The sequence below is a fragment of the Benincasa hispida genome, chromosome 3 (assembly GCF_009727055.1).
Source record: "Benincasa hispida cultivar B227 chromosome 3, ASM972705v1, whole genome shotgun sequence".
In the NCBI taxonomy this organism is placed as follows: domain Eukaryota; kingdom Viridiplantae; phylum Streptophyta; class Magnoliopsida; order Cucurbitales; family Cucurbitaceae; genus Benincasa; species Benincasa hispida.
Genome location: NC_052351.1, coordinates 29,393,303 through 29,406,391, shown reverse-complemented (window position 1 = coordinate 29,406,391; position 13,089 = coordinate 29,393,303). Strand labels below are relative to the sequence as shown.

General features: G+C 39.5%; 1 protein-coding gene across 5 annotated transcripts; it reads right to left on the bottom strand.

The window, feature by feature from the left end:
• Positions 1–308: 308 nt before the first annotated feature.
• Positions 309–12,872, bottom strand: LOC120072563 (WD repeat domain-containing protein 83). Of its 5 annotated transcripts, none has more exons than XM_039024956.1 (9): positions 12,591–12,872; positions 12,369–12,471; positions 12,145–12,252; positions 11,941–12,050; positions 11,558–11,665; positions 11,426–11,471; positions 11,018–11,149; positions 1,575–1,667; positions 309–773 (listed from the first exon to the last, which is right to left on the bottom strand). In XM_039024956.1, exons 1-8 carry the CDS (start codon positions 12,797–12,799, stop codon positions 1,575–1,577), a joined length of 909 nt encoding a protein of 302 aa, XP_038880884.1. In that variant the 5' UTR covers positions 12,800–12,872; the 3' UTR covers positions 309–773. The 5 variants fall into 5 exon arrangements, 3 of the variants coding, with proteins under 3 accessions (XP_038880884.1, XP_038880883.1, XP_038880882.1); XR_005480530.1 differs by having other exon boundaries at positions 311–773; positions 1,525–1,667; XR_005480529.1 differs by lacking the exon at positions 309–773 and adding an exon at positions 780–997 and having other exon boundaries at positions 1,525–1,667.
• Positions 12,873–13,089: the final 217 nt, after the last annotated feature.

Genomic DNA, 13,089 nt, shown 5'->3' with positions numbered 1-13,089 from the left:
TTAACATTAAACTTGTAATTTAACTGAGATTTGTCTGAACATTATAATTTTTCATTTTAAATTCTCTGGTAGTTCTCATTTTCCAATGGATAAACATAAGGTTGAGTGAGTATAACTACCACCTTAAGCTATGAGAGTTAAAAGAGTCCAAAACACATGAGGATGAAGTTAAGTAAGAGAGAGTATACTTAATAATGATGAGTTGGTGAAACCTGAAAGCCAGAAGAAGACATAAGAAATGATGTCAAATGAAGAAGGAAATTTCAAAGTGAAATTATGATGGAAATTTATTGAATTTGGAAGGCAGGTCCAACTACTAACTTGTGTTCTAGACAATCTTCATTTACTTTTGTCAGTGTAAGCCAATGCCACTTCATTCTTATAAATTTGGTACACCAAATTTAAGGTATCAACCTTGTTTTGGCTTTGTAATCAATATGTTTCTGCAATTTCTTTTATTTTGTGGAGAAACAAATTGTCTTAACATAGCTTATTGCCTCTTTCTCAATTCTTTACCAGCTGATCTGATTGTTAGATTCAGAGACTGATAAAAAAAAGAATAAAAACTTCAATTCTAAGGATCAATGGATGAGCATTACATTAATGTCAAAAAATGTCGTATAAATTACAAATTATGGTTTCATGATCGGAGTTTGGAATTGGAATGGTCAACAAACAACTTTATGAACTTGGTTGAAACTCAAGGACAAAGTTAGAGAGGCTTTGGGTCAGTCAAAAACCAACCAGGTATTATGTTTGGCATTCTGGAGAACCTGACACAAATTATATAGAGATCAATGTAAATTTGCATTTGTTTTAAATCAAGAAATCTACACATGAAATTTTAGAGAATGGAAAACAGATATTCAACTAATTCACTTGAAATTTTCAGTTTTTGAGGTTGAACTTTCAACACCAAATGGTCTGAAACGATTCGTAATTCACCAGGGGAAAACTCTTTACAATGTAGGCTGCCTACGACTGCACTGCATGGGGACTGCGTCGGTAAAGGGTAGAACATAAATTAGGGGGTTGAAGTTGTTCTAAATCTGGCCTTTAAACACATCTAAAATATCTTTGAGATAAAAACCTAGCTGATCTTGTACAGCTAAGATTTGTAGGGTAAACAAAATTCAAGTTTGAGACCCAAAGCAATAAATAAATATATATATATATATATATTTACGGGCTCTAAGTCGCACAACCACACAAGCTATGAGGATGGAATTAAAATTCCTTAAATATAGNTATATATATATATATATATATATATTTTCAATAAAGTTGTTCGACTTTATCAAGTAAACTTCATTAAGTTAAAGACCCATAATTATGAATTATTGTACTAGTAAGGATTCTTATTGTTGGACCAGGATCAACCCGTCTATTTCAATTTGATATTGATTCATAAATTAAACACCAACAGCGTTATCATGATTCTTAAACGCCACAAGTTTCAAACTCCAATAATTCAAGATTGGAATAACTGCGTTAAATTGTATCAACAAGTGAAAAATTAAATACCTCGGAACATAATGTGCATTAATAAGGTGAGGAAATTCGTGTTCTTCTACCTATTGGCTCTCATTCTTCCAAACCCGAATCGTCCCATCTACGGAGGCAGTTATCATACATTTATCTTTCGGGTGGTAACTCACACTCGTCACCTGTGAAAAGGAAAGAAGCATCTGTAAATATATGTATTCTAGAACCATCACCATCGCCTTAATTTCCATCTTGTCGTACTTGTATTGTTGTACATGAGTATTTAGACAACGATGCTTTATATATATATTATTTCAAAATAAAAGAACTTTCTGCACAAGAACCGATTATGATTACATACAATTTCATAAATATTTTTTTTGGAACAAAGATAATACCCTGAATGTGCTACAGTATACTCTAAGTTCAGTTTATTTTCTATGCAATTAATTCATATTAACTTGATATTTCAATATAAATTACATATTTAATTATAAAGAAAGCAACACATTGAATTAAAAATCAATTAGTAAAACATTTTTTTAATCATTTTAGTAAAACAATTAAACTAAAAAGAAAATCTTTGTACAATCAAAGTTAATTTAATTTTAGCGCAACTATACTTTAGTTTAATGTGGGATGTGTATGACATTAATTTATTTGTAACTATTGTTAACATAACATTGAAAATGAGGAATACAGAGAGCTACGTTCCTAAAAAACAAATGGAATTCGGGGGTGGAGGGGCAACTAAGATTAATGAAGAACAGAATAGTTTCATATCCAAAGGAGGTAGGCAAACAATCAATCCAATCTACCCTTTCTAATATGCTTACATATTATCTATCCTTGTTCAAAATGCCTACCTAGATTGCAACATCAATCGAAAAGATCATAAGGAATTTTCTTCAGAAAGATGCCGAAGAAGATGACAGAAAACGCAATGTGAATTAGCCAAAAGTTCAACTTCCTCTTCAATTGGGTGGATTAGTTATTGGCAATTTCAAGCATCGAAATGAAGCTCTTTTATGTAAATGGATATGGAGATTCCTCTGTGAAGATGGTGCCCTTTGATGGAATATCCTTAACGCAAAGTACTACTCCATGGCAGCTAACCAACATTGGCAATATCTTCCAATTTAGAATCTTCAAGAGCTCCAAGGAGATCCATTTCAATTGCTGAATGGTATGGTTACAACCTACATTAGAAGATTTTTGGGCAATTGTATTCACACTTCTTTTTGACATGATGTTTGGGTCAATGATATATGATACAGAATTGCCGCTGTATATATTCTCCAGTTGACCTAATGCTACTGTGGCTATATTGGGAATGCTGAAAACAAAGTTTGGGAGATGGGGCTTGAAGGGAATCTTAAAGATGATGAAATTGTTGAGTGGGCCCCTCTTCCCATCTTTTAACATCCATTTCTTTGACCGGGTGTGAATGATTCCTGGAATTGGATCATGGAAGCTTCAGTGTAGCCGAGGGGTCACGGTCACCAAACCATTACAAGAGTTGACCTAACAAATCTGTCTTGATATGGTAACAATCTGAAGAACTTCTAAAGTGTGCTAGCACGAGGTCTTCTAAAGTGTCAACAAGCCAAGCAACGACCTTAGACTCCACTAATAACTCAACTGTTTAGGAAAAAATATTAAAAAAGGGACACAACCCCGTTAATGTTAGTGTTGAAACTAAGGGTCTTAGGTGATTATTTATAGTCCCGGAGTATGATAATAATTTACCTTACCCTAATTTTCTTTCCTTTTTTGTATTAAGGCTTGTTGGAGCCTATAAATAAGAACCCTAGTGTATCCTTCATATTATGATAAAAAATAATAAAAAGGAGACTCTCTATAGTGGTTTTTTCTCCCTGTTATAGGGTTTTTCACGTAAACCTTGTGTCTTCCATCTCTATCTTTTAACATAGTATCAGAGCATGGTGACGAAACCCTAGCCGTTATCGGTGGAAATCAACCGGTGCAAGATAACATTAGGTCTTCACCACCCCTGCTTCCGCCACCGCTGCCGATGGAACCTCCGACTGCAGCCGCCACCGCTGCCGCTGCCACTGTTGACCGCTATCTTCAATCCCTGCACATACGTTTGTCGTAGCATTTCATTGGAAACCTTAGTGCGGCCGCTTTCTTCCCCAATGCCACCATCGTTGATTTTGGTCCTGCCACTAGTAGCCGCTTCATCTAGTCGCCGGAATCTGAAGTTGGTGCTGTTGAGTCTTCCGCCCACCACAGAGGCAAGTCACCAGCCGCATATGATGTGCCAGCTACGAGCTATGGTCCAACGCTTAAACAGCAGCTAGTCGCATACCTGCAGCCGCTGAGAGTTCTTTCTCCTGTGTCGCTGAGCTATGAACACCAAGGATCGATGGGTCTATCTCCCATAATGGTTCAACAACAGTTGGCTAATTTTCAGGTGAGTTTTCATCAATAAATCGCTACTCTTAGGGTAGCCCTAGACGCTTCCACAAACTTAAATTCAAGTGTATTGAATTCAGACATTCCTTCCGGTCTACCGATGTATCCAAAGAATCTGGTAACCTCTTTCCTTGCTTTAACTACTGCAAGTTATTTGTCTGGATCTATAGAAAATTCCACAGACTTAATTGCAGGAGAAAAGTTAAATGACCAGAATTATTTCTCCTGGTCTCGATCCATTAAAATGGCTCTTGAGGGGCGTCACAGATTTGAGTATCTAATTGGTGAGATACCTAGACCTAGACCAGGGGACCCTTAAGAGCACATTTGGAAAGAAGAAGACTCCTTGCTACGATCACTACTGATTAATAGTATGGAGCCTCAGATAGGGAAACCATTATTGTATGATGCAACTGCTCGAGATATCTGAGATGCAGTTCAGAAATTATAATCTAAGAGGCAGGACGCGTCTCGTCTTTACACTCTATGTAAACAAGTTCATGAGCACAAATAGGGGACGATGGATGTCACTTTGTACTTTAATAATCTGTCCATTTGGCAGGAGATGGACTTATGTTGTGAAATTATCTGGGATTGTCCTTATGGAGGTGTCCAATATTCCAAAATTGAGGAAGTAGATCGTGTATATGATTTCCTAGCTGGTTTGAACTCCAAATTCGATGCAGTGCCAGACCGTATACTGAGACAAAGACCTATACCCTATCTTATGGAAGTGTGTTCTGAGGTTCGCCTTGAGGAAGACAGATCCAATGCTATGAACATCACAACTGTCTCCTACTGATTCAGCTGCTTTTAGTGCGAAATTATCTGATAATGATGGTGAGAAGCAAAATGGGAAACAGACTCTAGTGTGTGAACATTGCAAGAAACCTTGGCATACAAAGGAACAGTGCTGGAAATTACATGGTAGACCAACGAATGGCAGACGACCCTCCGAATGACAAGCCCAATCCTGGTTGGGCTCTTGTGAATGAATCTGCAAGTACTTCTCAGCCACAACCTCAGATGAATTGTCAAAATGACTCTACTATCTCTTCCCTTGGGGCAATAGCTCAATCAGGTACATCACAATCCTAAGTCTCGTAAGTATAAATAACAATAAACCATGGATACTTGATTCAGGGGCTATAGATCATTTAACTGGGTTGTCTGGTAACTTTTTATCGTATTTCCCGTGTGCTGGTAATGAAAAGATCAAAATTACAGATGAGTCTTTCGCTCCTATTGCGAGCAAGGGTCATATTTCTCTCTTCCATGGTTTAACTTTACAGAACGTGTTGCATGTACCTAAAATATCTTACAATCTCTTATCTATTAGTAAGATAACCAGAGATCTCAATTGTCAAGTTGCCTTCTCATCAGATAATGTTTTCTTTCAGGACTTGAGCCCGGGAAGGACGATTGACACTGCCCAGCACGGAGACTCTACTTCCTCGATAGTGATGCTTCTTCTAGGAACAACTATAGGACTAGTTTGTTATCTTCTTATTTTTAAACTTCAAAAAAAGATTGTATATTGTGGCACGCCTTGGTCATCCAAATTTCCAATATAAGAAATTTTTATTTCCTTATTTATTCAATAAAGTTGATATCTCTTCTTTGTCTCATGATTTGTGCATTCATGCAAAACAACATAGGGTCACCTTTCCTTCTCAACTACAAATCTTCTCAACCCTTTACTCTTATTCATAGTGATGTCTGGAGTCCCTCTAGTGTTACCACTTCTTCAGGAAAGTGGTGGTTTGTGAGATTGACCGACATTTTATCAAAGAGAAACTTGACAACGGTAGTATTTGTGTTTCCTATGTTCCATCCAGTCAACAGATTGCGGATGTTCTGACTAAGGGCTTACCTAGACAGATGTTTGACACTTGTATTAGCAAGTTGGGTCTCATTGATATTTATGCTCCAACATGAGGGGGAGTGTTGAAATGGTGTTTTAGCCCTAAGGGCGTTTTAGTCTTTTACTCAGTGTCTACTGTCTAGGGTTTCTCTCTATTTGGTTATTTATACCTGTCCTGTGTTGAGTACGGTGTAACAGAAAATTAAAAGAATAAAAATTCTCCTATCGCGGTTTTTCTCCCTGATCTAGGGTTTCAACGTAAATCCGTGTTTCTGTTCTTCTCTTCTCTTTTCAATATGGTATCAGAGCATGGCGACGAAGCCCTGGCCGTCATTGATGAGAACAAACCAGAGACTCCAACAGAAACTTCCATTGGAACGAAGGGATCCATGAACGCTGAAGTTGCTGCAGCCATAAGAGAAGCCGTTGAGGATTATTTTCATGCCGCTTTGCCTCAACTCCTCAAATCCATGTCTGATCCAGCCTCTAGCCAGACCCAACCCGATCCTCAAATCTGTAACCAGTGGACTTCCTTTGCAGATCCGACCACCGAAGCTCCCAGACCCGAGCCCTTCCATGATGCACAGATCAATAGATCCCATCAGTACAGCTTCGACCAGACCAACAGATCGGCAACAAGATTTGATCGATCGCGACCCATCTGATTTCCACCAATTTTTTGTCTCAGAACCCACCGATGCACAGGAAATCACCAGCCTCGGGAGTTTTTGCACAGTCCGACATTACTGCACGCGACTGGCGATCTTCAGCCGATTTCCAGCCTCCATTTTCAAGTCAGCCACTGGCCCTACCATACATTCCAGACCGTTCGTGGATGACCCACTCTTCTCAGCCGGTCCAACCGAACCAACTGGTTCAACCAAACCCAGTTCAACTGAGCCAGGTCCAGCCGAGCCAGTATATAGTCAGCCAGTTCCCAGCTCTTCGTTTGGTCCGTCCTCGAGCCAAAATGAAGCTACCTTTCCAGGGATCTATGGGCAAAACCAACCTATGGCAAATTCTGGCGGAACCGTTGGTTTTGAACAGCAGTTGGCAAACTTACAGCAGCAAATATCGGCCCTTAGATCCACAACAAATCCTACAACTGGTTTATCCACATTCAGACTTCTCTTTATGCTCAGAAACACCAGTAAATGCTTACTCTACTTTACCTGTAGCAAATATTCTGCCTGGTTCTGTGGGGAATTCTCCAGGGATGTCTATTGGTGAGAAACTTAACGGCGAAAATTACTTTTCCTGATCCCAATCCGTAAGAATGGTCCTTGAGGGACGTCACAAGTTTGGATATCTAACTGGAGAAATACCAAAACAAACCCCGGTGATCCCCAGGAACGTATATGGAAAGGAGAGGACTCTGTTCTTCGCTCAATTTTGATAACAGCATGGAACCCCAGATCGGGAAGCCACTTCTGTACTCAGCCTCCGCTCGGGATATTTGGGAAGCTGTCCAGAAGCTCTATTCACAGAGGCAAAATACCTCACGTCTTTATACCTTGAGGAAACATGTTCATGAGTGCAAACAAGGGACCCTTGACGTAACGTCTTATTTCAATAAATTGTCCCTACTGTGGCAAGAAATGGACTTGTGCCGTGAGTTCATTAATCAGTCCCTCCGTGAGTTTTTAAATTCTAAAGGCATCATCCACCAGAACTCCTGTGCCTATACCCCACAACAAAATGGGGTGGCCGAACGGAAAAACCGTCACCTTATTGAGGTTGCTCGGGCACTCATGATTCCTGCATCCATACCCTCGTACCTATGGGGCGATGCTATACTCACTGCAACCCATCTCATTAATCGAATGCCTTCCCGTGTTCTCAAGTTCCAGACTCCCTTAGTCCAGTTCAAAGAATCCTTATCTTCTACCCAGCTTTTCCTAGATGTTCCGCTTCGGGTGTTTGGGTGTACTGTGTTTGTTCATAATCATGGTTCCCATAATAAATTCGCTCCTAAGGCTAAAAAATATGTCTTTGTTGGATATCCGCTCCATCAACGGGGCTACAAATGTTATCAGCCATCTTCTCGAAAATACTTTATCACCATGGATGCTACCTTTCAAGAAGATAAACCTTTCTTTCCTGTTAGTCCTCTTCAGGGGGAGACTTCGAGTGAAGAGACTAACACGTCATCCACTTATTCCATTCCTGTAGACTTGTTTCTTGAACCAATTCCTGACACTAATCCTGGCCCTCCCATTCCTGGCAATCCTATCCTTCCTACAAAACAAGTTCCTTGGATAACCTACTATCGTAAGAATCTACGAAAGGAAATAGTTTCCCCTGCTGCTCCATCGGAAAGTGTTCAAGAGTCAGAACCAGAGCCAACTCAAGGTAACCATATTATTGATACTAATAACTCTGTTGAAAGTAATGCAGTGAACACTGACGATGCAGCGACTCTTGACAAAATTAGGGAGGATGAGAGTAATGAATTTCCCCCTGATGATGTTCAGGAGACTAAAAATGTGCAGCAGATGAATACAGAGGAAAAGGGTAACAAGACCAGTGAAATTGATGCCACCCTAGACTTACCAATTGCCCTGCGAAAGGGAACAAGGACCTGCACCAAGTGCTCTATGAAAAGCTTCTTATCTTACAGTAGCTTGTCAATAAGATTCAAGGCCTTCACCACTAGTCTGGACACTGTGACTATTCCAGGAAATGTGTACAAGGCTCTGGAAATTCTTGAATAGCGAACTGCAGTCATGGAAGAAATGCGGGCTCTCAAGACCAACAAAACATGGGATCTAGTTGCTCTTCCTAGAGGTCACAAAACCGTCGGGTGCAAATGGGTGTTAATAGTCAAGTACAAATCTGATGGGACTCTCGACAGATATAAGGCCAGATTAGTCGCGAACGGGTTCACTCAAACATATGGGGTGGACTACTCAGAAACTTTCTCGCCAGTGGCAAAACCCAATACTATTCGGGTTATTCTCTTTGTTGCTGTGAACCTAGACTGGCCTCTATATCAGTTGGATGTAAAAAATGCATTTCTAAATGGTGAGTTGGAAGAAGAGGTTTATATGACCCCTCCTTCAGGGTTTGAAGCGCAGTTTGGGAGTCAGGTGTGCAAGCTAAAGAAGTCGTTGTATGGTCTGAAACAGTCCCCTACAGCCTAGTTCGATCGGTTCACTACCTTTGTCAAAACCCAAGGTTACATTCAAGGTCACTCTGATCACACCCTGTTCACTAAGAAATCAGCATCAGGGAAAGTAGCAGTGTTAATCGTATATGTTGACGATATTATTCTGTCAGGGAATGATTCTGTAGAAATTGACAAGCTGAAATAGAAAATGGTAGAAGGGTTTGAAATTAAAGATCTTGGTTCCTTAAGGTACTTCTTAGGCATGGAGGTAGCAAGATCAAAGGAAGGGATCTCAGTGTCTCAGAGAAAATATACGTTAGACCTTCTACAAGAGATTGGGATGACTGGGTGTAAACCTGCAGATACTCCAGTTGAGGTCAACAATAATCTGGTCAACTCAGTAGACAACGTACCAGTGAACAAGGAGAGATATCAATGTCTTGTAGGGAAGCTGATATATCTCTCACACACCAGATCTGATATTTCATATGCTGTGAGATTGGTAAGCCAATTTATGCAAGCCCTGGGTGAGAGACACAAGGAAGCTGTTACTCGGATTCTGAGATATCTAAAGTCAACACCTGGGAAGGGCTTGATGTTCAGGAAAAATGATAGAAGATGCATCAAAGCCTACACTGACTCAGATTGGGCCGGTTCCGCTACTGACAGGAAGTCAACCTCGGGGTATTGTACCTTCGTATGGGGAAACCTCGTTACATGGAGAAGTAAGAAACAGGGTGTTGTGGCTAGAAGTAGTGTCGAAGCTGAATACAGAGCTATGAGCTTGGGTATCTGTGAGGAAATTTGGTTGAAGAAGGTATTAGTAGATCTTCATCAAGAGAGTCATGACTCGATGAGACTATTGTGACAACAAGGCTGCTATCAATATTGCTAATAATCCTGTTCAGCATGAAAGAACCAAACATGTTGAGATTGACCGACATTTTATCAAAGAGAAACTTGACAACGGTAGTATTTATGTTCCCTATGTTCCATCCAGTCAACAGATTGCAGATATTCTGACTAAGGGCTTACCTAGACAGATGTTTGACACTTGTATTAGCAAGTTGGGTCTCATTGATATTTATGCCCCAACTTGAGGGGGAGTGTTGAAATGGTGTTTTAGCCCTAAGGGCATTTTAGTCTTTTACTCAGTGTCTATTGTCTAGGGTTTCTCTCTGTTTGGTTATTTATACCTGTCTTGTGTTGAGTACGATGTATCAAAAAATTAAAAGAATAAAAATTCTCCTATCATGGTTTTTCTCCCTGATCTAGGGTTTCCACGTAAATCTGTGTTTCTGTTCTTCTCTTCTTTTTTCAATAGTGACATTTGTCGATGATCATACCCGTATTACGTGGGTCTTTTTACTCACTGACAAATCAGAGGTTTCGTCGATATTTCAACCATTTTACACAACTATTGAGATTCAATTCAATACTAAAATTGCTATTCTTCGAAGTACAATGGTTGTGAATTTCTTAATAATACCCTTCATGAATTTTTGTCTTCTAAAGGCATTGTTCACCAAAGTTCATGTTCCTATACCCTTCAAAAGAATGGGGTGGCTGAAAGGAAAAATCGTCATCTCCTCGAGGTTGCCCGGTCTCTCAGGCTATTTACTTCTCTTCCATCTTATTTGTGGGGAGATGCAGTTCTTACTGCCTGTCTCTTATACACATCTAGATGTGTATAAGAGACAGCCTCGAGGTTGCCCGGTCTCTCAGGCTATTTACTTCTCTTCCATCTTATTTGTGGGGAGATGCAGTTCTTACTGGAGCTCATCTTATTAATCGAATGTCTTCCCGTGTCCTCCAACTCCAAACTCCTCTTGAATGCCTCAAGGAGTCGTACCTGACCACATCGCTTATTCCTGATGTTCCTCTCTTGGTTTTTGGGTGCTCTGTTTTTGTTCATAGTCATGGCCCTAACCAAACTAAGTTTATCCCTCGTACTCAAAAGTGTCTTCCTTTATTCTAAGCACTTTATTTTGGATACACGTTTTTTTATTCTAAGCACTTTATCATAAACACCAAAAGTAACTGTGTGTGTGAGAGAGAGAGAGAGAAATGTACCACACTAGATCACATAAAACTGAGAAGGTGAAGGAATAAAGACTTACAACAGAGGAATGAGCTCGAAACTTGGAGACAACAGATGCATCTACTAAATCCCAGAAATAAATGAATCCATCCTCAGATCCGCCAGTTACATGTGCATCAGTATTGGTAAGACAGCAATCCAACTTGTAAGACTGTAGTGAAAATACCAGAGATGTGCTGACTTATAAAGAATGAAAGTCAAGATTCAAAAAATAATCGAAGGTGTCGATTTGAAGGAAAAAAATGAAGAAGACTATGGAAGTACACATAAAAAAGTACTTTAAAGATATACAAGAGCACAAGTAGAGTACAACATTACAGGGAAAAAAGAAAATAATGAAGACATACCCATTATTGTTAGAATCTTGGTAGTTAAACAATCCGAGTTAAATGGAGTTTGCAACTGCCAAGATTCAGATCATACTAACCTTACAAGTATGGCCCTTATATTCTTGTAATAGCTCACCAGAAGACCTTACATATAAAAAAACAGTTTAGGAGTTTTCAAAATTAAAAGACACGTGAAGAATCCTTTAAATCATCACAAAAGTTAAACACACCTGTCCAATAGACGGAGAGTTGAATCTAAGCAACTAGCTAATATGCAATTAGCATCGTTGGACATGGAGATACAATTTACAGGATGCCCCAAGTTATCCGATATTTCTCTATTTGGGGGGGGGGGCGATTAAAAGAAGAGTAGTCATTAGTAAATGCAAGGGCCTTATCATCTTTGCATAGTTTAATAACTCATCTTTTCAAAACCAATTTATTTCTTGGACAAGAAACAATGTACTGAACCAAAATCTCCCAACTGCACATTGCCAAATTATTAAAGAAGAATACTCATTAAATCAAAAGGAAGAAACTATCTTATTATAGTAAATCATTTGGCTGGAATTCTGGTTTGCAAGAGAAGTAGAAAAAGCTGCACTGAACTTACCTACCAATTCGCATATCAAATGTTCGAACAGTGCCGTCAACACTTCCTCCAATTATTTCACTTTTTGTTAAGCAAACAGACATTACACTGTCTGAAAATGTATCAATGATCTGAAGAACAAGCAAATAAGATAAACAATCCGCTAAACAGACAGCTAGCGAAACTTTTTTGACGAGGGAAGTAAGAAGTAAAGAAAATTCAAACCTGAATTGGCTCAGTGCTATGAGATCTGCAGTCCCAAGCACGCAATGATTGATCATAGCCTGCTGAGACTACGACAGAAGCATACTCATTAAATTTCACAGCATTCACCTAAACCAAAAAATGTAGATAATTACAAGATTATAACGCAATTTGATTCTTCCAAATAGAGATTACGAAGAACCCAACTCGAGATTTTCAATAAAAAGTTCCATGGTTCGACGAACCTCGCCATCATGGCCACGAAATTTTCGAATGACGCGACCTGTAGAAACATCCCAATAGAAGACTTGGCGATCACCGCCGCATGAACATAACTTGGAGTTGTCTCTGAAGCAGACAAAGGAGCATACATATACAAAGATCAATTACAGTGCAAGAGAACCCTAGAATTGAAATGTGAGGAAAATGGGGGAATCCCATAAAGGGGGAAAGGATAGAGGAATTACGGGGTGACATGGACGTCGCGGACTTCACGGCCATGTGATTTGTAGGTCTTGATGTGAATACCACGGTGAGGATTCCAGAGGCGAATTGTGCGGTCCTTGCCACAGCTGAGGCAGTAATTGCCATCGCTATTGAACCTTGCAGCTAGAACTCCACCTTCATGCCCTTTCAGGACATTGCTCTCCTTCGTCGGTAATTCTGAGACGCTCATACTTCTTCTTCTCTGGTTTTAGTGTCTGCTTCTTTCAGTGACCTTCTGCTGACGTTATCATGATATGAGATTACAAGAATTTTCTCGGATAATTATCTCGCTCTCGCTGTCTGTCTATCTTCCATCATGATGTGATTGTTTATCACTGTACGATAGATTTGACAATTTTCACGAAATCATCTGTCTACAACTTAAAATCGTTAACACACAGCAAACATGTAATGGTGAATTCTTTAAAATCTAAACTTCATTTGAACGGAGTTTTTCGGAACTAAACGGAGTTTTCAGAA

Bases quoted from the DNA above. Each gene is read 5' to 3' on its own strand.
- LOC120072563 (XM_039024956.1), bottom strand. From the start codon at position 12,799: ATGAGCGTCTCAGAATTACCGACGAAGGAGAGCAATGTCCTGAAAGGG. The intron at 12,472-12,590 runs GTAATTCCTCTA...TGTCTGCTTCAG, and splicing joins CGCGACGTCCATGTCACCCC to AGACAACTCCAAGTTATGTT. The intron at 12,051-12,144 runs GTTTGAATTTTC...CTTGTTCTTCAG, and splicing joins ATAGCACTGAGCCAATTCAG to ATCATTGATACATTTTCAGA.